This window comes from Macaca fascicularis, chromosome X (assembly GCF_037993035.2).
Source record: "Macaca fascicularis isolate 582-1 chromosome X, T2T-MFA8v1.1".
Taxonomy (NCBI): Eukaryota; Metazoa; Chordata; class Mammalia; order Primates; family Cercopithecidae; genus Macaca; species Macaca fascicularis.
In genome coordinates this window covers 126,801,699-126,816,510 of record NC_088395.1, presented here as the reverse complement: position 1 = coordinate 126,816,510, position 14,812 = coordinate 126,801,699, and the positions used below count along the sequence as shown (strand labels likewise).

General features: G+C 38.5%; 1 protein-coding gene across 6 annotated transcripts in view; it reads left to right on the top strand.

The window, feature by feature from the left end:
* The window catches only part of CUL4B (cullin 4B), a 36,138-nt gene extending 22,048 nt beyond the window's left edge, over window positions 1-14,090 (top strand). For 2 of the 6 annotated variants that reach the window (XM_015444137.4, XM_015444138.4), the window contains 9 exons: window positions 313-417; window positions 1,240-1,350; window positions 1,800-1,885; window positions 2,982-3,089; window positions 4,076-4,189; window positions 5,417-5,522; window positions 7,416-7,588; window positions 9,751-9,903; window positions 13,172-14,090. In XM_015444137.4, coding sequence (XP_015299623.1) covers window positions 313-417; window positions 1,240-1,350; window positions 1,800-1,885; window positions 2,982-3,089; window positions 4,076-4,189; window positions 5,417-5,522; window positions 7,416-7,588; window positions 9,751-9,903; window positions 13,172-13,267 — 1,052 coding nt within the window. In that variant the 3' untranslated portion in view covers window positions 13,268-14,090. Of the gene's footprint in view, window positions 1-312; window positions 418-1,239; window positions 1,351-1,799; window positions 1,892-2,981; window positions 3,090-4,075; window positions 4,190-5,416; window positions 5,523-7,415; window positions 7,589-9,750; window positions 9,904-11,178; window positions 11,237-13,171 lie in introns of all 6 variants that reach the window. The other 4 variants (XM_015444133.4, XM_015444136.4, XM_074029902.1 and 1 more) reach the window with 3 other exon arrangements.
* Window positions 14,091-14,812: the final 722 nt, after the last annotated feature.

Below are 14,812 nucleotides of genomic sequence, written 5' to 3'. Positions count from 1 at the left end.
ATTATGCCCCCACAGGGCTACATGAGACCTCCCCCACGGGATATCCCGATCCTATTTTCATAAACGTCAGTATAGTGGAAAGTGCATTTGATCTAGAGTCAGAACACTTGGGTTTATGTTCAGGCCCTGATGTTATTAGCTCTATGGCATTGAACACTTGATCTCCCTGACTTTGGAGACTTTAAAAAATGCATATAAATGTCTGAAATATTGAAAAACTCAGTGTATCATACTCCTCTTTGGGTATATATAGTGCCCAGTACCTCATGTATTCCCCTGGTTATTAAACAACAAACTTTTTCCCCATTTTAGCTAAGTATGTAGATTCAAAACTTCGTGCAGGCAACAAAGAAGCTACAGATGAAGAACTTGAGAAAATGTTGGATAAAATTATGATCATATTTAGATTTATCTATGGTAAGTATTTACTAATGTTTTAATACTTTTCTTTTAAAATAGCACTCAACGCCAGGCGCGGTGGCTCACGCCTGTAATCCCAGCACTTTGGGAGGCCAAGGCAGGCGGATCACGAAGTCAAGAGATCGAGACCATCGTGGCTAACACGGTGATACCCCGTCTCTACTAAAAATACAAAAAATTAGCCAGGCATGGTGGTAGGTGCCTGTAGTCCCAGCTACTCGGGAGGCTGAGGCAGGAGAATGGTGTGAACCCAGGAGGCAGAGCTTGCAGTGAGCCAAGATCACACCACTGCACTCCAGCCTGGGCAACAGAGCAAGACTCCATCTCAAAAAAAAAAAAAAAAATAGCACTCAACAGAGAAGCTAGCAAGTATATTCAACCTGGAGGGAATATTTATTTGGGAATTACAGATTTAAAATTGTTTTTAATTCACTGGGGGGATACATGAGGAATGTTACCTGATTGTCCTATGCTTTGACTCTTCTAGTATTAAGTGCCTTGATTTTTGCTACTTGGCTTAATCTCTTCAATATTGGCACCAAAGCTACCAGTCCACAAAAGCTTTTCTGAAGAAAAGTTAATGCAGTCAAGACAGTTCCCATGCAAAAAAGTTTTACAATAAAGACTTTGAAATATCTGGCACAAAAATGGATCTCTACTGCTTCTTGCATTTAACAAACTTGGATAAAATGTATAAAGTAAAATAACTTGAAATAATGGTGTGCTTTATTAAAGCACTTTGAAGCAATTTTGTCAGAACTTTTTATTGGAATATTATAAATTTTGCTTTTTTTTTTTTTTTTTTTTTTTTTTACATAGGCAAGGATGTTTTTGAGGCCTTCTATAAGAAAGATTTAGCCAAGCGCCTATTAGTCGGGAAGAGTGCGTCTGTAGATGCTGAAAAATCAATGCTGTCCAAACTTAAACATGGTAGGTTTCTCATTCTTTCTGTTCCTTTTCTTTGATTTCTGAAGGAGAATGTTAGCTTCTTACCCTTTCAATCGATTTCCTCTTTTGTCAGTCGTGTCTATGTATATATGATGAAAACATAAATTGAGCAAGCTCCTGAGGTTTCCAACTTATTGTACATATATCCAGAGCTGTTGTGTTTTTTAAGATAAAGCATTGTTCTTGGTTTTATTATTTGTATAAAAGTTTCCCATTTATTTTATACCTAAATAGTAGATAAGGTTACTACAGGATTAAAGAGTTTGACTCTGAATTAATGGGGCATACACTTTGGGGTAAGGATTTCTTTTTATTCTTATGAAAGTTACAGATCATACTAAAGTAAGTTTTGTGTTTCGTGTTTCCCACTTTTAAACCTCTTTTGTTTTTACCACTTTAAAATATTATACATGTACAAACATCTTTAATAGAATGCGGAGCTGCTTTCACCAGCAAACTTGAAGGAATGTTTAAAGACATGGAACTTTCTAAAGACATCATGATTCAGTTCAAACAGGTAAAAGTGAGTTAAACTCTTACTTAATTCCTCGAACTTAGACTATTTAGTTATCCGCTTGCTGTGATTTGTACTGAAGAGGATAAATAGAAACGTGTTTGTTGTAATTACTTCATGGTAACTGAGGTGATATTCACAGTAGAAAAAAAACCATTGGTGAAATATAAGTATATTTGACCTACTTTAGGATTTATTTTTAACAAACACCCAGAGTAACACAAAAATAAAAATAAAATGTATTGAACTGAAGTCAGTACAAGAAGAGCTATAGTGGGAACAGGGCTTTCCCCAGCATCTTATCATTTGGTGATTTGCATGTTCAGAGCTTGCAGTGGGGAGAGAGGAGAAGTGATAATGTAGCTGGATAAAGCCTTTGGGGACACTGGGGATAGAAAGCTAGATCCACAGTTTTGAAGATGTAGGTAGAAAGTAGTTTTGAAATGTTTAAGAACATAGGTGATAGTGATGGCAAGTTAGATTTTCCTCTTTTGGGGTTTTAGTAGTGACTTCTTTACCCCACAATGTTGCTAAGGTGGGAAGTGGAAGTGAAAGAATTAAGAAAAAATCAGGGTCAGTAAGATTATGAATTCTATAGTAGCTACCGAATGGGGCTTATCTGCTTTGCCCTTTTCCCCTCTTTTTCCTTCCCTACTCCAGGCCACTCCCTGCAGACAGGCAGTGGAGCAAGCGAAAAACTGGAGACTTGGGCTGGCTGGTGGGGTGAGGAATGGGGATTGCTGCAAGATGTTTAAGCCATGTAGGGGTATTCAAAGGTGGGGACTGCAGGTGGTATTGGGGAAAAGAGTGGAGGAGAGATCCTATAACAGCCCAGCTGTATGTGAGAAATTATTTAAGTTGATAATGCCTGTAATGAGGTCATGTGATCCTTGTATGCCTTTGTATCAAAATGTTAACCTCTGTACTTGCCTAATGCATTTTGTGTAGGCTTCATTTAAAGTCCTCTTAATAATTGCCTTTTATTTTAAGGATGGTCAGTGTTTGCATATAATTTCATAACGGGGAACTTCTTAAATAGGTTATTATGATACGAAATGTATGCAGTTTTAAGATCTCAGTGTGTGTTTTGATCTTACAGTATATGCAGAATCAGAATGTTCCGGGAAATATTGAATTAACTGTGAATATCCTGACAATGGGCTATTGGCCAACATATGTGCCTATGGAAGTTCATTTACCACCAGAGGTAAGAGTTACTGTTTAGAACCTGAGTTATAGGCATAGAAATCATAACATTTCCATTTTGCTTATCATTTAAAAATAGATACTTAGAAAAAAATAGAGACCCAGGGCCTCACTGTATTGCTCAGGCTGGTCTTGAACTCTTGGGCTCAAGTGATCCCCCCTGCCTCAACCTTCCAAAGTACTGGGATTACAGGTGTGAGTCACCAGGCCTGGCATAGATACTTTTAAAAGTGAATGTCAGTAAACACACCAACACCAAATACCAACTGCTTTAATATTTTACTTTTGTACTTCTAAGTCCAGTTAAGAGCCTAGCTAATAATGCCAAAGTTCTGGGTTCAGGATCAATTTCCCTGGCTCTTCTTCCATCTTCACAGATTATACCCCTCATTCTACCTAGTTATTAAGAATTCTTGCACATATTTCACCCATAGGTGGGATTGCTAAATGATGGGTGCTTGATTAAATCTATCCTGACTCCTGGGAAACTGTCTAGCCCAGGACTGAAGTCCATAAAAGGGATTAAGGCTAGACAGCTAGATATTGAGAATCCTCCATGGAGATGGTTATGAAGGCCCAGGGAGTAGATCTGTCTCAAAGAGGAAGAAAAAACAGCAGAGGCAGAACTTTAGAAAAGGCTCACATTTGGCAGATGGTAGAAAGAGGAACCTGTGAAGGAAACCAGTGCAGAAGCAACAGTGAGATAAAGGAACCAGCATAGTATAGAGGCACAAAAGCTGCTGCAGGTCAGTGTTTCAAAAGAGTGGATGATTAAATGGTTCAGATAGAGCAAAGGGTATAAATCCTAATAAATCCCATTTGATTTGGTGGTTGGGAGATCATTATTTTTCATCAAAGTGATTGGTGGACCTACTGGATACAGTCTTAAAATTTTCCAGAAATTATATCACATGAGGTAAGTATAAAAAGTGGTAAATGTAGTATTGGGTATAGAGCTTAAATAAAGCCTTATTTTATTTACTTTAGATGGTAAAACTTCAGGAGATTTTCAAGACATTTTACCTAGGCAAACATAGTGGCAGGAAACTTCAGTGGCAGTCAACCCTAGGACACTGTGTGCTTAAAGCAGAATTTAAAGAGGTAAGTGGATGTTCCCAAAACTTTTAGTTTTCATCTTTGTCTTTAATATTTAGGTCATCTTTCTTAACTAAAAGGTTAGGCTATTGTTTTGTGTTTTTTTTTTTTTCAGACAGAGTCTCACTCTGTCTCAGGGTGGAGTGCAGTGGCGCTATCTTGGCTCACCGCAACCTCCGCCTCCCAGGTTCAAGTGATTCTCCTGCCTCAGCCTCCCGAGTGGCTGGGACTACAGGCGTGCGCCACCATGCCCAGCTAATTTTTTTATATTTTTAGTAGAGACGGGGTTTCACCATGTTGGCCAGGATGGTCTCTATCTCTTGACCTTGTGATCCACCTGCCTCAGCCTCCCAAAGTGCTGGGATTATAGGCATGAGCCACCGCGTTTGGCCAGTTTAAGCTATTGTTTTATAATTGTATCCTAGATATCCGCATGACGACAGTGAGAGCTTGTCATAGCTTTATGTATTTTTAAGTAATTTTAGCTGTGTGGTCTTTCCACAATTGATTTGGCCCTTTTGCAAAACGAAAAGCAATGAACTTTTCCCCTACTCTTTCCTCACCTGTAGATGAAAACTTTACACTGCCACTTCCTATTTTTATTTATTTATTTACTTTTAGAGACAGGGTCCCACTCTTGTCACCCAGGCAGGAGTACAGTGGCACAATCACAGTTCACTGTAACCTCAAACTTATGGGCTCAAGCTATCTTCCTGCCTCCGCTTCCTAAAGTGCTGGGATTACAGGCATGAGCAACTACACCCAGCCTAACACTGCCACTTCTTGACAGAAATTTTGTTGCTGGGAGCTACGAATAGAGTGGGAGTTAAGGGGAACAGTGTGCAATATCTAATCTCAAAAAACTTTAGCTTTTCATGACTAATCTGAGCCAAACAAATAAAAAATACATTTGAAATAGTGATTTCTTGCTGCTTGTGATGAAGATCTAGAATGACACATAAGGCTGATTAATTTTCATTACTTTATTCTATTTATAAGGCTTAAAAAAAACTGTTAAAAGGTCAGCTAATCCTTCCCCCTGTTTTAGGTAGGGTCACACCTAAACCCCACACTGAAATACTGTATTACTACGTCAAGTGGCTTTGCTGGATAATGCTAATCATGTTTCTAAATCTACTAATTGAAAAATGCTTTTCCTGTAAGAGATGATTTGATTAATTTTTCATGTGTTTTTAAAAAAGTAATGGCTAAACACTTTTATTTCTTCAACAGGGTAAAAAAGAACTCCAGGTCTCTCTTTTTCAAACACTGGTGCTGCTAATGTTTAATGAGGGAGAGGAGTTCAGTTTAGAAGAGATCAAGCAGGCAACCGGAATAGGTTTGTGTTGAATTGGTTGATTAGCAAACATTAAGTGTTCACTATGTGCATACCACTGTGTTAAGAGGTCTGAGGGACATTTATAGGAATAATCCCTTGCCTCAGAACTCTTTTGAGGGTTTTTTTTTTTCTTTAACGAGGGTCTCAGTCTGTCACCCAGGCTGGGGTCCAGTGGTACAATCATGGCTCAGGATCAAGTGATTCCCCTGCCTCAGTCTCCCAAGCAGATGGGACTACAAGTGCATGCCACCATGCCTGGCTAATTTTTAAAATTTTTTTTGCAGAGACAGGGTCTCACTATGTTGCTTAGCCTGGTCTCAAACTCCTGAGCTCAAGGGATCTTCCTGCCTCAGCCTCCCTAAGTACTGCGATTACGTGCATGAGCCCCTGCACCCAGCCAGAACTCTTTTTTTTTCCCCCTGTCAAGATGGAATCTCGCTGTGTCACCTAGGCTGGAGTGCAGCGGCGTGATCTCAGCTCACTGCAACCACTACCTCCTGTGTTCAAGTGATTCTCCTGCCTCAGCCTCCTGAGTAGCTGGGATTACAGGTGCCCGCCACCACACCTGGCTAATGTTTGTATTTTTAGTAGAGACAGGGTTTTACCATGTTGGCCAGGCTGGTCTCGAACTCCTGACCTCGTGATCCGCCTGCCTCGGCCTACCAAAGTGCTGGGATTACAGGTGTGAGCCACTGCACCTGGCCAAAACTCTTAATATAACCATAGGGAAAGGGGGAAATGACACTTGAAATAATGTCAGAACCAATAAGTACTGGCTTGTGGTACTGACTAAGTGTGGTAGGAGTTCAACAAAGCAAGGGATCACTGTGGACTAGCACAATTGGGAAAGCTGTCATGAAGCAAGTGGCATTTGAGCTAGGCCTTCAAGTTTTGGTCAGGGAGAAGGCATATACAGCAAGGGGAAATATTTTGAGATGAGATTGGAGGTAGGAATGGGCACAGTATAGGCCCATGAAGAGCTTAATTGTAGCACGGAATCATGAAGAATCATGAAGAGCTTAATTGTAACAGAATAGTGAGTTAAAAAATTAGGTAGGATGAGTAGTGCCTGATTGTGGAGAACCTGATAAATCTAGCAAATGCAAACCTACATTGTAGTGTCTCAACTATGTGGCGTGGTGGAAGTAATTATTTGGACCACTTACTGAAATCAATGTACAGGGCAACTGGAAGGATCAAGGGATTCCAGTTTAGATGCTGTTGGGATGATTCGGGCATAAAGTGGAAGGGCCTTAGACTAGAATGAGGCCACGAAAATGGAGAAAATTCATCTCTGCAGAAGCAACAGCTAGCTATTATGTTGAGGATGAGGGAGAAGGAAAAGTTAAAAGATGATTTCAGGGTTTCCCAATTGCGAAGGTTAGTAGTATCACCACTGACAGTTGGAAAGAGGACACAGTTATATAGAGATGATGAATCAAATTTTGGACGTGACTACAGTTGATAGTAAAACAGCCAGGCGGAATTGCCATTTAAACGTGCAACTGGAGAGAAGTGAAATGTCATTTTGGAAGATTTGGTAGTTGCGCACATCATACGATAATTGACACCTTTAAAAGATGACTAGGGGCCGGGCGTGGTGGCTCACACCTGTAATCCCAGCACTTTGGGAGGCCAAGGCGGGTGGATCACTTGAGCTCAGGAGTTTGAGACCAGCCTGGGCAACATGGTGAAACCCCGTCTCTATTTTTTTTTAAAAAAAGAAGAGAACTAGGAAAAAAGCCATTGGCTAGGACAAAGAAGAGTTGTTGGTGACCTTTGGGAAAAAATGAAACAGTTTTACTAGGGGGATGGAGTGGAAACTAGATTGAGGTAGAATGTGGTAGTTGTTCATGCTGGTAACAAATAACTAAACCTCTCTTTCTTCTTCAGAGGATGGAGAGTTAAGGAGAACACTGCAGTCATTAGCCTGTGGCAAAGCTAGAGTTCTGGCAAAAAATCCAAAGGGCAAAGATATTGAAGATGGTGACAAGTTCATTTGTAATGATGATTTCAAACACAAACTTTTCAGGATAAAGATCAATCAAATCCAGATGAAAGAAACGGTATTTCTTTCACTTTCTCCTAGTCCTAACACACTGGAATTATACATGTTAATAATTAAAATATATAAAGATTTTATACCTGTAATACTGCCAATACCATTAACATTTTCTCTGCTATGTCCAGCTAAATATATTTCCGTATTTGATTTTGGGTTTTTGGGAGAGTGCTTGTACAGGATTGGGTTGATACTCAACATGGTTTTATATCCTACTTTGTTTATTTAATATTCAATCTTTAGAATTTTTCCATGCCATTAAATAGCTTCAAAAAATGGCAAATGGCAGTGTAATATTTTTACATGGCTCTTACAGTTTATTCAACCACTGTTCATTTTGGGGCAATTAAATTCATGACTTTTTAGTATTATAAATAAAATTGCAAGAAACCTCTTTGAACCTAAATTTTAATCTCTTTGATATATGATAAATGTGTGGAAGTAGATTTTTTTGGGTTAAAGGGTATGAACATTTTAGGAGTCTTAGTACATAATGTCATATTGTGTTCCAGAAAGACTGAACCAGTTTATACTCTGTCCAGCAGCATATGAGAGCCTGTCTTACTATGTCCACCAGCACTAAAGATTATATTTTCTTTTTCCAACTTGCTTGGTGAAAAATCTGAATGATTTATTCACTATTTGTTTGATTAACAGTGAAGGTGGGCCAGGCACGGTGGTTCACGCCTGTAATGCCAGCACCTTGGGAGGCCGAGGCGGGTGGATCACCTGAGGTCAGGAGTTCAAGACCAGCTTGGCCGACGTGGTGAAACCCTGTCTCTACTAAAAATATAAAAATTAGCTGGGCGTGGTAGTGCGTGCTTGTAGTCCCAGCTACTTGGGAGACTGAGGCATGAGAATCACCTGAACCCAGGATGTGGAGGTTGCAGTGAGCTGAGATTGCGCCACTGCACTGCAGCCTGGGTGACAGAGTGAGACTCTGTCTAAAAAAAAGAAAAAAACAAAAACAGTGAAGGTGAATATTTTGTTTGTTTTTGCCATTTGAATTTGTAAGAGACTTCCAACTGCAGCATCCTGAAACTGATGGTTTCAGTTCCAATAAGGTTTAATGCAATATTTGAAAAAAAAAATTTTTTTTTTTTTTTTTTGATGTGGAGTCTCACTCTGTCACCCAGGCTGGAGTCAGTGGCGCGATCTTGACTCACTGCAACCTCTGCCTTCTGGGTTCAAGTGGTTTTCCTGCCTCAGCCTCCTGAGTAGCTGGGACTACAGGCGTGCACCACCACGCCCAGCTAATTTTTGTATTTTAAGTAAAGATGAGTTTTCACCAGATTGGCCAGGCTAGTCTCGAACTGCTGACCTCACGATCCACCCACGTCGGCCTCCCAAAGTGCTGGGATTACATGTGTGAGCCACTGCGCTCAGCGGAGAAAAGTTTTAATGTAGGACAGCAACCAGTATCTTCAAACAAGTTCCTGTCATTTTCACATACACATCAAAGGATATTTTCTTAAAGGATTACCATGTCCTTACTTTTAAAATGTTTATGCTGTACCAGGAAGAAACTGCTGCAAAAAGCCCAGACTTTTTTTGGTTTAGTTACGAAAGATGAACATTTTTGCTTTAGCATCAAGATTGGTAAACCGCCTCCTAAATACCTACATGTCTATAAGTCTTGAAGGATTGTAAGCATTAATGGCATGCATGTCTGATTTATATATTACAAAATAAAAATTAATTTTCAAAGAGTTTGACTCTTAACTAGTTTGCTTAGCCAGTTAATACCATGCCTTGAGTCAGGTCAGACAGAGTCCATCACTTTATAGACAAGCTATTGTCATAGAGAAATCTGGTTAACAATCCATTGAAACTGATACACATATTTAGAAGATATCAAAGACAGAGTAAAAAAACAAAATGTTAAATTCCACATCAGCTATCTCTACTTCTAGAAAAGCAATTCAAAGATGATGTTTTTCTATTAACTAATATTAGCATTACTTCATTGGTATAGGGCAATATAATCAGAACAGAAAGGAGTTATGTTTGTAGGCTTTTTCTCTGTCAGCGTCTATATAAGACCCCAATTAGAAAATTCAGTACCTTTAAAGCAATAACAATGCCATGTCCCTAAAATGCACAATTTATGTAAATAGTCAGGTTTTGCTTCTGGTATAATTCTTAGGTTTAAAACTTTTTTGTTAGGTTGAAGAACAAGCAAGCACTACAGAAAGAGTATTTCAAGACAGACAATATCAAATTGATGCTGCAATTGTTCGAATTATGAAGATGAGAAAGACACTTAGCCACAATCTCCTTGTTTCAGAAGTGTACAACCAGTTGAAATTTCCAGTTAAGGTAGGTACTTCTGTGTTTTCCTATTGAGCGTGTTATAAATAAAAGAAAGTAGATTAGATTTTCAGATACAAATCTTGCAAACATAAAGCGTCATGACCATTTAGAGAGAGAAAAGTTTTAATTTTCCATTTTGATGCATATGATTTCCAAAAAAACTTTGTTGGCATATGTGGGCAGCAGTGACAAAAGGGGAAAATAACAGAAAATCCTGGATACCTGAAAGTTTAACTGCTAAGTGAGTCTTTGAAATTTTCAAGTTTATTCACTATATTTCTTTTGAACTTCTTGGTTGGTTTATTTACTTCTTTTCCTCTTGAAATACCATGGTATTTGTTGAAATACCATGGTATTTGACAGATTCGGTTATTGTGGATTGAGTTAAATCTCCTGTTTAGTTAGCTTATGTAAGAGATCATCTGTTAAAGACCATGCAGATAACTAGTCATCATTAAGCATCTTTTTGAAAAGTGTAGTGATAGTTCTGGTAAACTGAAATTGGTCATTAAATGGAAATGTTCCACTGTGAGTGCCCAATAATAAAGTCACTTAATGTGATGTCGTACTGGCCTATTTTCCAAGTTTTAGGAGGTAGATAGCCAAACCCTTGGATGATAAACATTGATAGAGTTTGAATAGACTGCTAGCTATTAGGGTTCTTATGAGCTTTAGACTTTCATAAATCACTTCACTTTGCTGATCTTGTTTCCTTTTTTGTAAAATTGAGATAATAGTGCTTACCTTGTAGGATTATTGTGAGGTTTAAATGAGATCATGAATGTAAAAATCTTAGCACTGGATCTGGTACATAATAAGCACTCTGTAGCTCTTAGTTCTAATAAGGTAAGCATTTTCTTTTCTCCAAACCTAATATTGCACTCCTTATTACCATACTCTTACCCTCATGCTCTGCCTAACAATCATTTCAGCTGAAGCCAGAGAGATCACTGATGCTGGGGAAATTAGGGGATTGCTGTAGTTAATATTGTGCTGATATTCTAGGTCTTTCACTGTAATTAAGAGAAAGTCATTTGATTTCCAAACCTTGGGATTTCTGGATAAAATTTTCACTGCTGCATCAGACTGTCTCCCCTCTTTTCCCCTCTTGAACAAGTGGTCATTTTACTTATACTGAAAAACTTTCTATTAGCAAACAAGATTATATTATATTTACAGGCTAGATACATAAGATATATAGTGGAATTTTGTCATCCAGGAGCTTAGAATGCAATCATGAAGATAAAGCTACAAGCTTTCTTGATTACTTTTAAATCACAGGATGCAGAAATCCAAGTCAGATGCATTAAACCAGAAGTATGAAGATCTAAATTATGAGGTACTTCATTTATCAAGCCATTTCATGTAGTGTTTTTTTTTTTTTTTCTTTTTTTTCTTTTTTTTTTTTTTTGAGATGGAGTCTCACTCTGTCATCCAGGCTGGATTGCAGTGGCGTGATCTCGGCTCACTGCAACCTCCGCCTCCCGGGTTCAAGCAATTCTTCTGCCTCAGCCTGTCAAGTAGCTGGGACTACAGGTGCGCACGACCACGCCTGGCTAATTTTTGTATTTTCAGTAGAGACAGGGTTTCACCATATTGGCGAGACTGGTCTCAAACTCCTGACCTCATGATCCGCCCACCTCAGCCTCCCAGAGTGCTGGGATTACAGGCATGAGCCACTGCACCTGGCCAGTATTCTTTTAAATAGTGATTTTTTTTTTTTTTTTTTTTTTTTTTGAGATGGAGTCTTCTTGCTCTGTCACCCAGGTTGGAGTGCAGTGGTGCAATCTCAGCTCACTACAACCTCCACCTCCCAGGTTCAAGCAATTCTCCTGCCTCAGCCTCCCTAGTAGCTAAGACTACAGGCGCCCGCCACCGCACCTGGCTAATTTTTGTATTTTTAGTACAGATGGGGTTTTGCCATGTTAGCCAGTCTGGTCTTGAACTCCTGACCTCAGGTGATCCACCCGTCTTAGCCTCCCAAAGTGCTGGGATTACAGGCATGAGCCACCGCACCTGGTCTAAATAGTGATTTCGTCAATACATTTTAAATCTTAATTTATAAAAATTAAGCCAACTAACTCTTGCCCAAAGTAAAGGTGTAATTCACAAACTATCTTGACAAAACTATATAGTCCTCATGTGAAGTTACAATAAATGTAGTCTTTTGTATTTAACCACGCAAAGGGTAGCTGCTTCTGGCATGACCTCTTTAAAATAGAAAAGTAATAGAAAGTATTGCGTAACAATATGACAAGGGTGTGACAGTTTAATGTATGTATAGTATATAGTACAGGTTGAACACCTTTAATGAGAAAATCCAAAATCTGAAATGCTCTAAAATTGGAAACTTTTTGAATGCCAACATGATGCCACAGGTGGAAAATTCCACACTTTACGTCATTTGACAGGTTGCAGTCAAAACTTTGTTTCATGCACAAAAGGTATAAAATTATCTTCAGGCTATGTAAGGTATGTATGAAACATAGATGAATTTTGTGTTTAGACTTGGGTCCCATCCCCATGATATCTCACTATGTATATGCAAATATTCCAAAATGAAAAAATCAGGACCAGGCAGGGTAGCTCATACCTGTGAGTACTGGGATTCCAGTACTTTGGGAGGCTGAGGCTGGGGGGAATCACTCAAGAACAAGAGTTTAAGGTAAGCCTGGGCAACATAGCAAGACCCTGTATTTAAAAAAAATTAAGAACTATAAAAGAAAATTAAAAATCGAAAACATTTCTGGTGTTAAAAAATCTTCAACATAGCTGAGCACGGTGGCTCATACCTGTAATCCCAGCACTTTGGGAGGCCGAGGCAGGTGGATCACCTGAGGTCAGGAGTTTGAGACCAACCTGGCCAATACGGTGACACCCCGTCTCTACGAAAAATACAAAAATTAGCCAGGCGTGGTAGCTTGTGTCTGTAGTCCCAGCTACTTGGGAGGCTGAGGCAGAAGAATCGCTTGAACCCAGGAGGTGGAGGTTGCAGTGAGCCGAGGTGGTGGCACTGCACTCCAGGCTGGGTGACAGAGTGAGACTCCGTCTCAAAAAAAAAAAAAAAAGAATCTTCAACGTGTATAAAACATTTTTAAACCTGGTTTATTTTCGTGATATTTTTCTCTAAAAAAGAGATTTAAATAAATACAAATTTTAAAAAAGGAGATTAAATTCGTGAGCCAAAACTGTTGTGTTTTTAATGGGGTGTTAACTAAATGGGCTTAAGCCAATGATAATGAACTTTACATTGAAAATTTGCCTTCTCTTACAGCCTGCTGATCTTAAGAAGAGAATAGAATCTTTAATTGACCGGGACTACATGGAAAGAGATAAAGAAAATCCAAACCAGTACAACTATATTGCATAGAATGTTGCAGCATTTGGTGTCATATGCAGTAGCCAGTGGATAAACTAACCTGTTGATTCAATATTATTTGACTCCTTTTTTACTACCGATGACCAAATGAAGCAGTGTAATTAATGGAAATAGTTGAGTGGACTTTTTCTCAGTGGTTAACATGCCCATTTTAAAGAGTAATACTTACCTTTAAGAAGAATGTTGTTGAACTCTTTGCATGTTATTTAGTATGATGTGCAGAAAACACTTAAGAACGTACCTGGTCTTCATGAATTCCTCTTTGGAACTGGGAAAGAGATCCCTGTGGCTATTAAAAATGGGGGAGGGTTCTTATATACCATTAATTATGAAGCAAAAGGTTTATTTGCTTAAAATGTCATTTAAAGATACCTAAACTGCATGCAAACTTTATTTACTGTACAGAGTTCTGGATGTATTTATCAAATAGAAAAACCACCCTTGACTTGGTTGTTCACCCGTTTTGTGATTTCCCTTGAAAAGAGAAATGAATTGTCATAGCTATTGATATTTTACTAGGTAATGTTCTGTTACACTGAAAGGGATGTTTTTTAAAAAAAAATTATTTGGAAACAAGTTTTCAAGTAGGGGGACAGTTGCTTACATAATATCTTGTATATTCACATCCTAAAAATTTTCGTTTATGAGTATGGGATGTGTATATATGGCTTAGCCCCAAGTTAACTGTGCTGATTAACAAGTACTTATAAAAATAGCTAAAATAGAAAATTAATGATCAGTTGTACTAGAGGAACATCATAGAAGAGAAAAATCCAACTCTTTCTTTATATTAAAAATGAATACAATAAGAAAATTGCAAAAGAGACCAAAATGAACGTGTTTTGTAAATTGTTACAGGAGCAAAAACTTCTCAACTAGTTTTCAACATACTTTAGACTTTAAATGTTGTTTGGACAGTTTTGTCTTCAACTTGGACCAATTGTAGATTGTTACAGGCTTCCTAGGATTTAGCATTCCTATTTTCTCTACCAAAGTTTTTTTAGAAGCATCCCAACTCTTCTCTTTGTTGATAAATAAGCCTTTCCTGTCATCTTCATTTTAACTTCCTAAAACCCTAGATACAAAGGTCCTCCCTCATTTTTCCCACACAACCCCTGTTTGGGAATTTGAGATTCTGTGTCATGCTGGTTTTCCTTTCAGAATTGCTTGAAATTGAGTTCTCTTAGCCACTGGACACCTAGTTTTCAGGAGAATGTCCCAGGATTGTTTATATATACAAAATGGCAAAAGTACTGTTTTTCGAATTGATAATTCAAGCAAAAGGCTTCTCTTTACCGTCAGTGTTTGTTTTTGTTTTGCTTCCTTGTTTCTATTTCCTTGAAGCTTTGAAGGGAGAAGCAGAAAATTTTGTTCTTGTTTTTTAAAAATCAGAACTACTTAATGCTTTTTGCCACAGCATATTTCCTTGCCTGTTGGAGCCGTTAGGAAGATTACCTATGTCCTAATCTTCAACCTGAGGAGATTTTTGACTCTTGTGTCTACTGTTGATTGTTTTCTTGAGTTCTCAAAGACCTG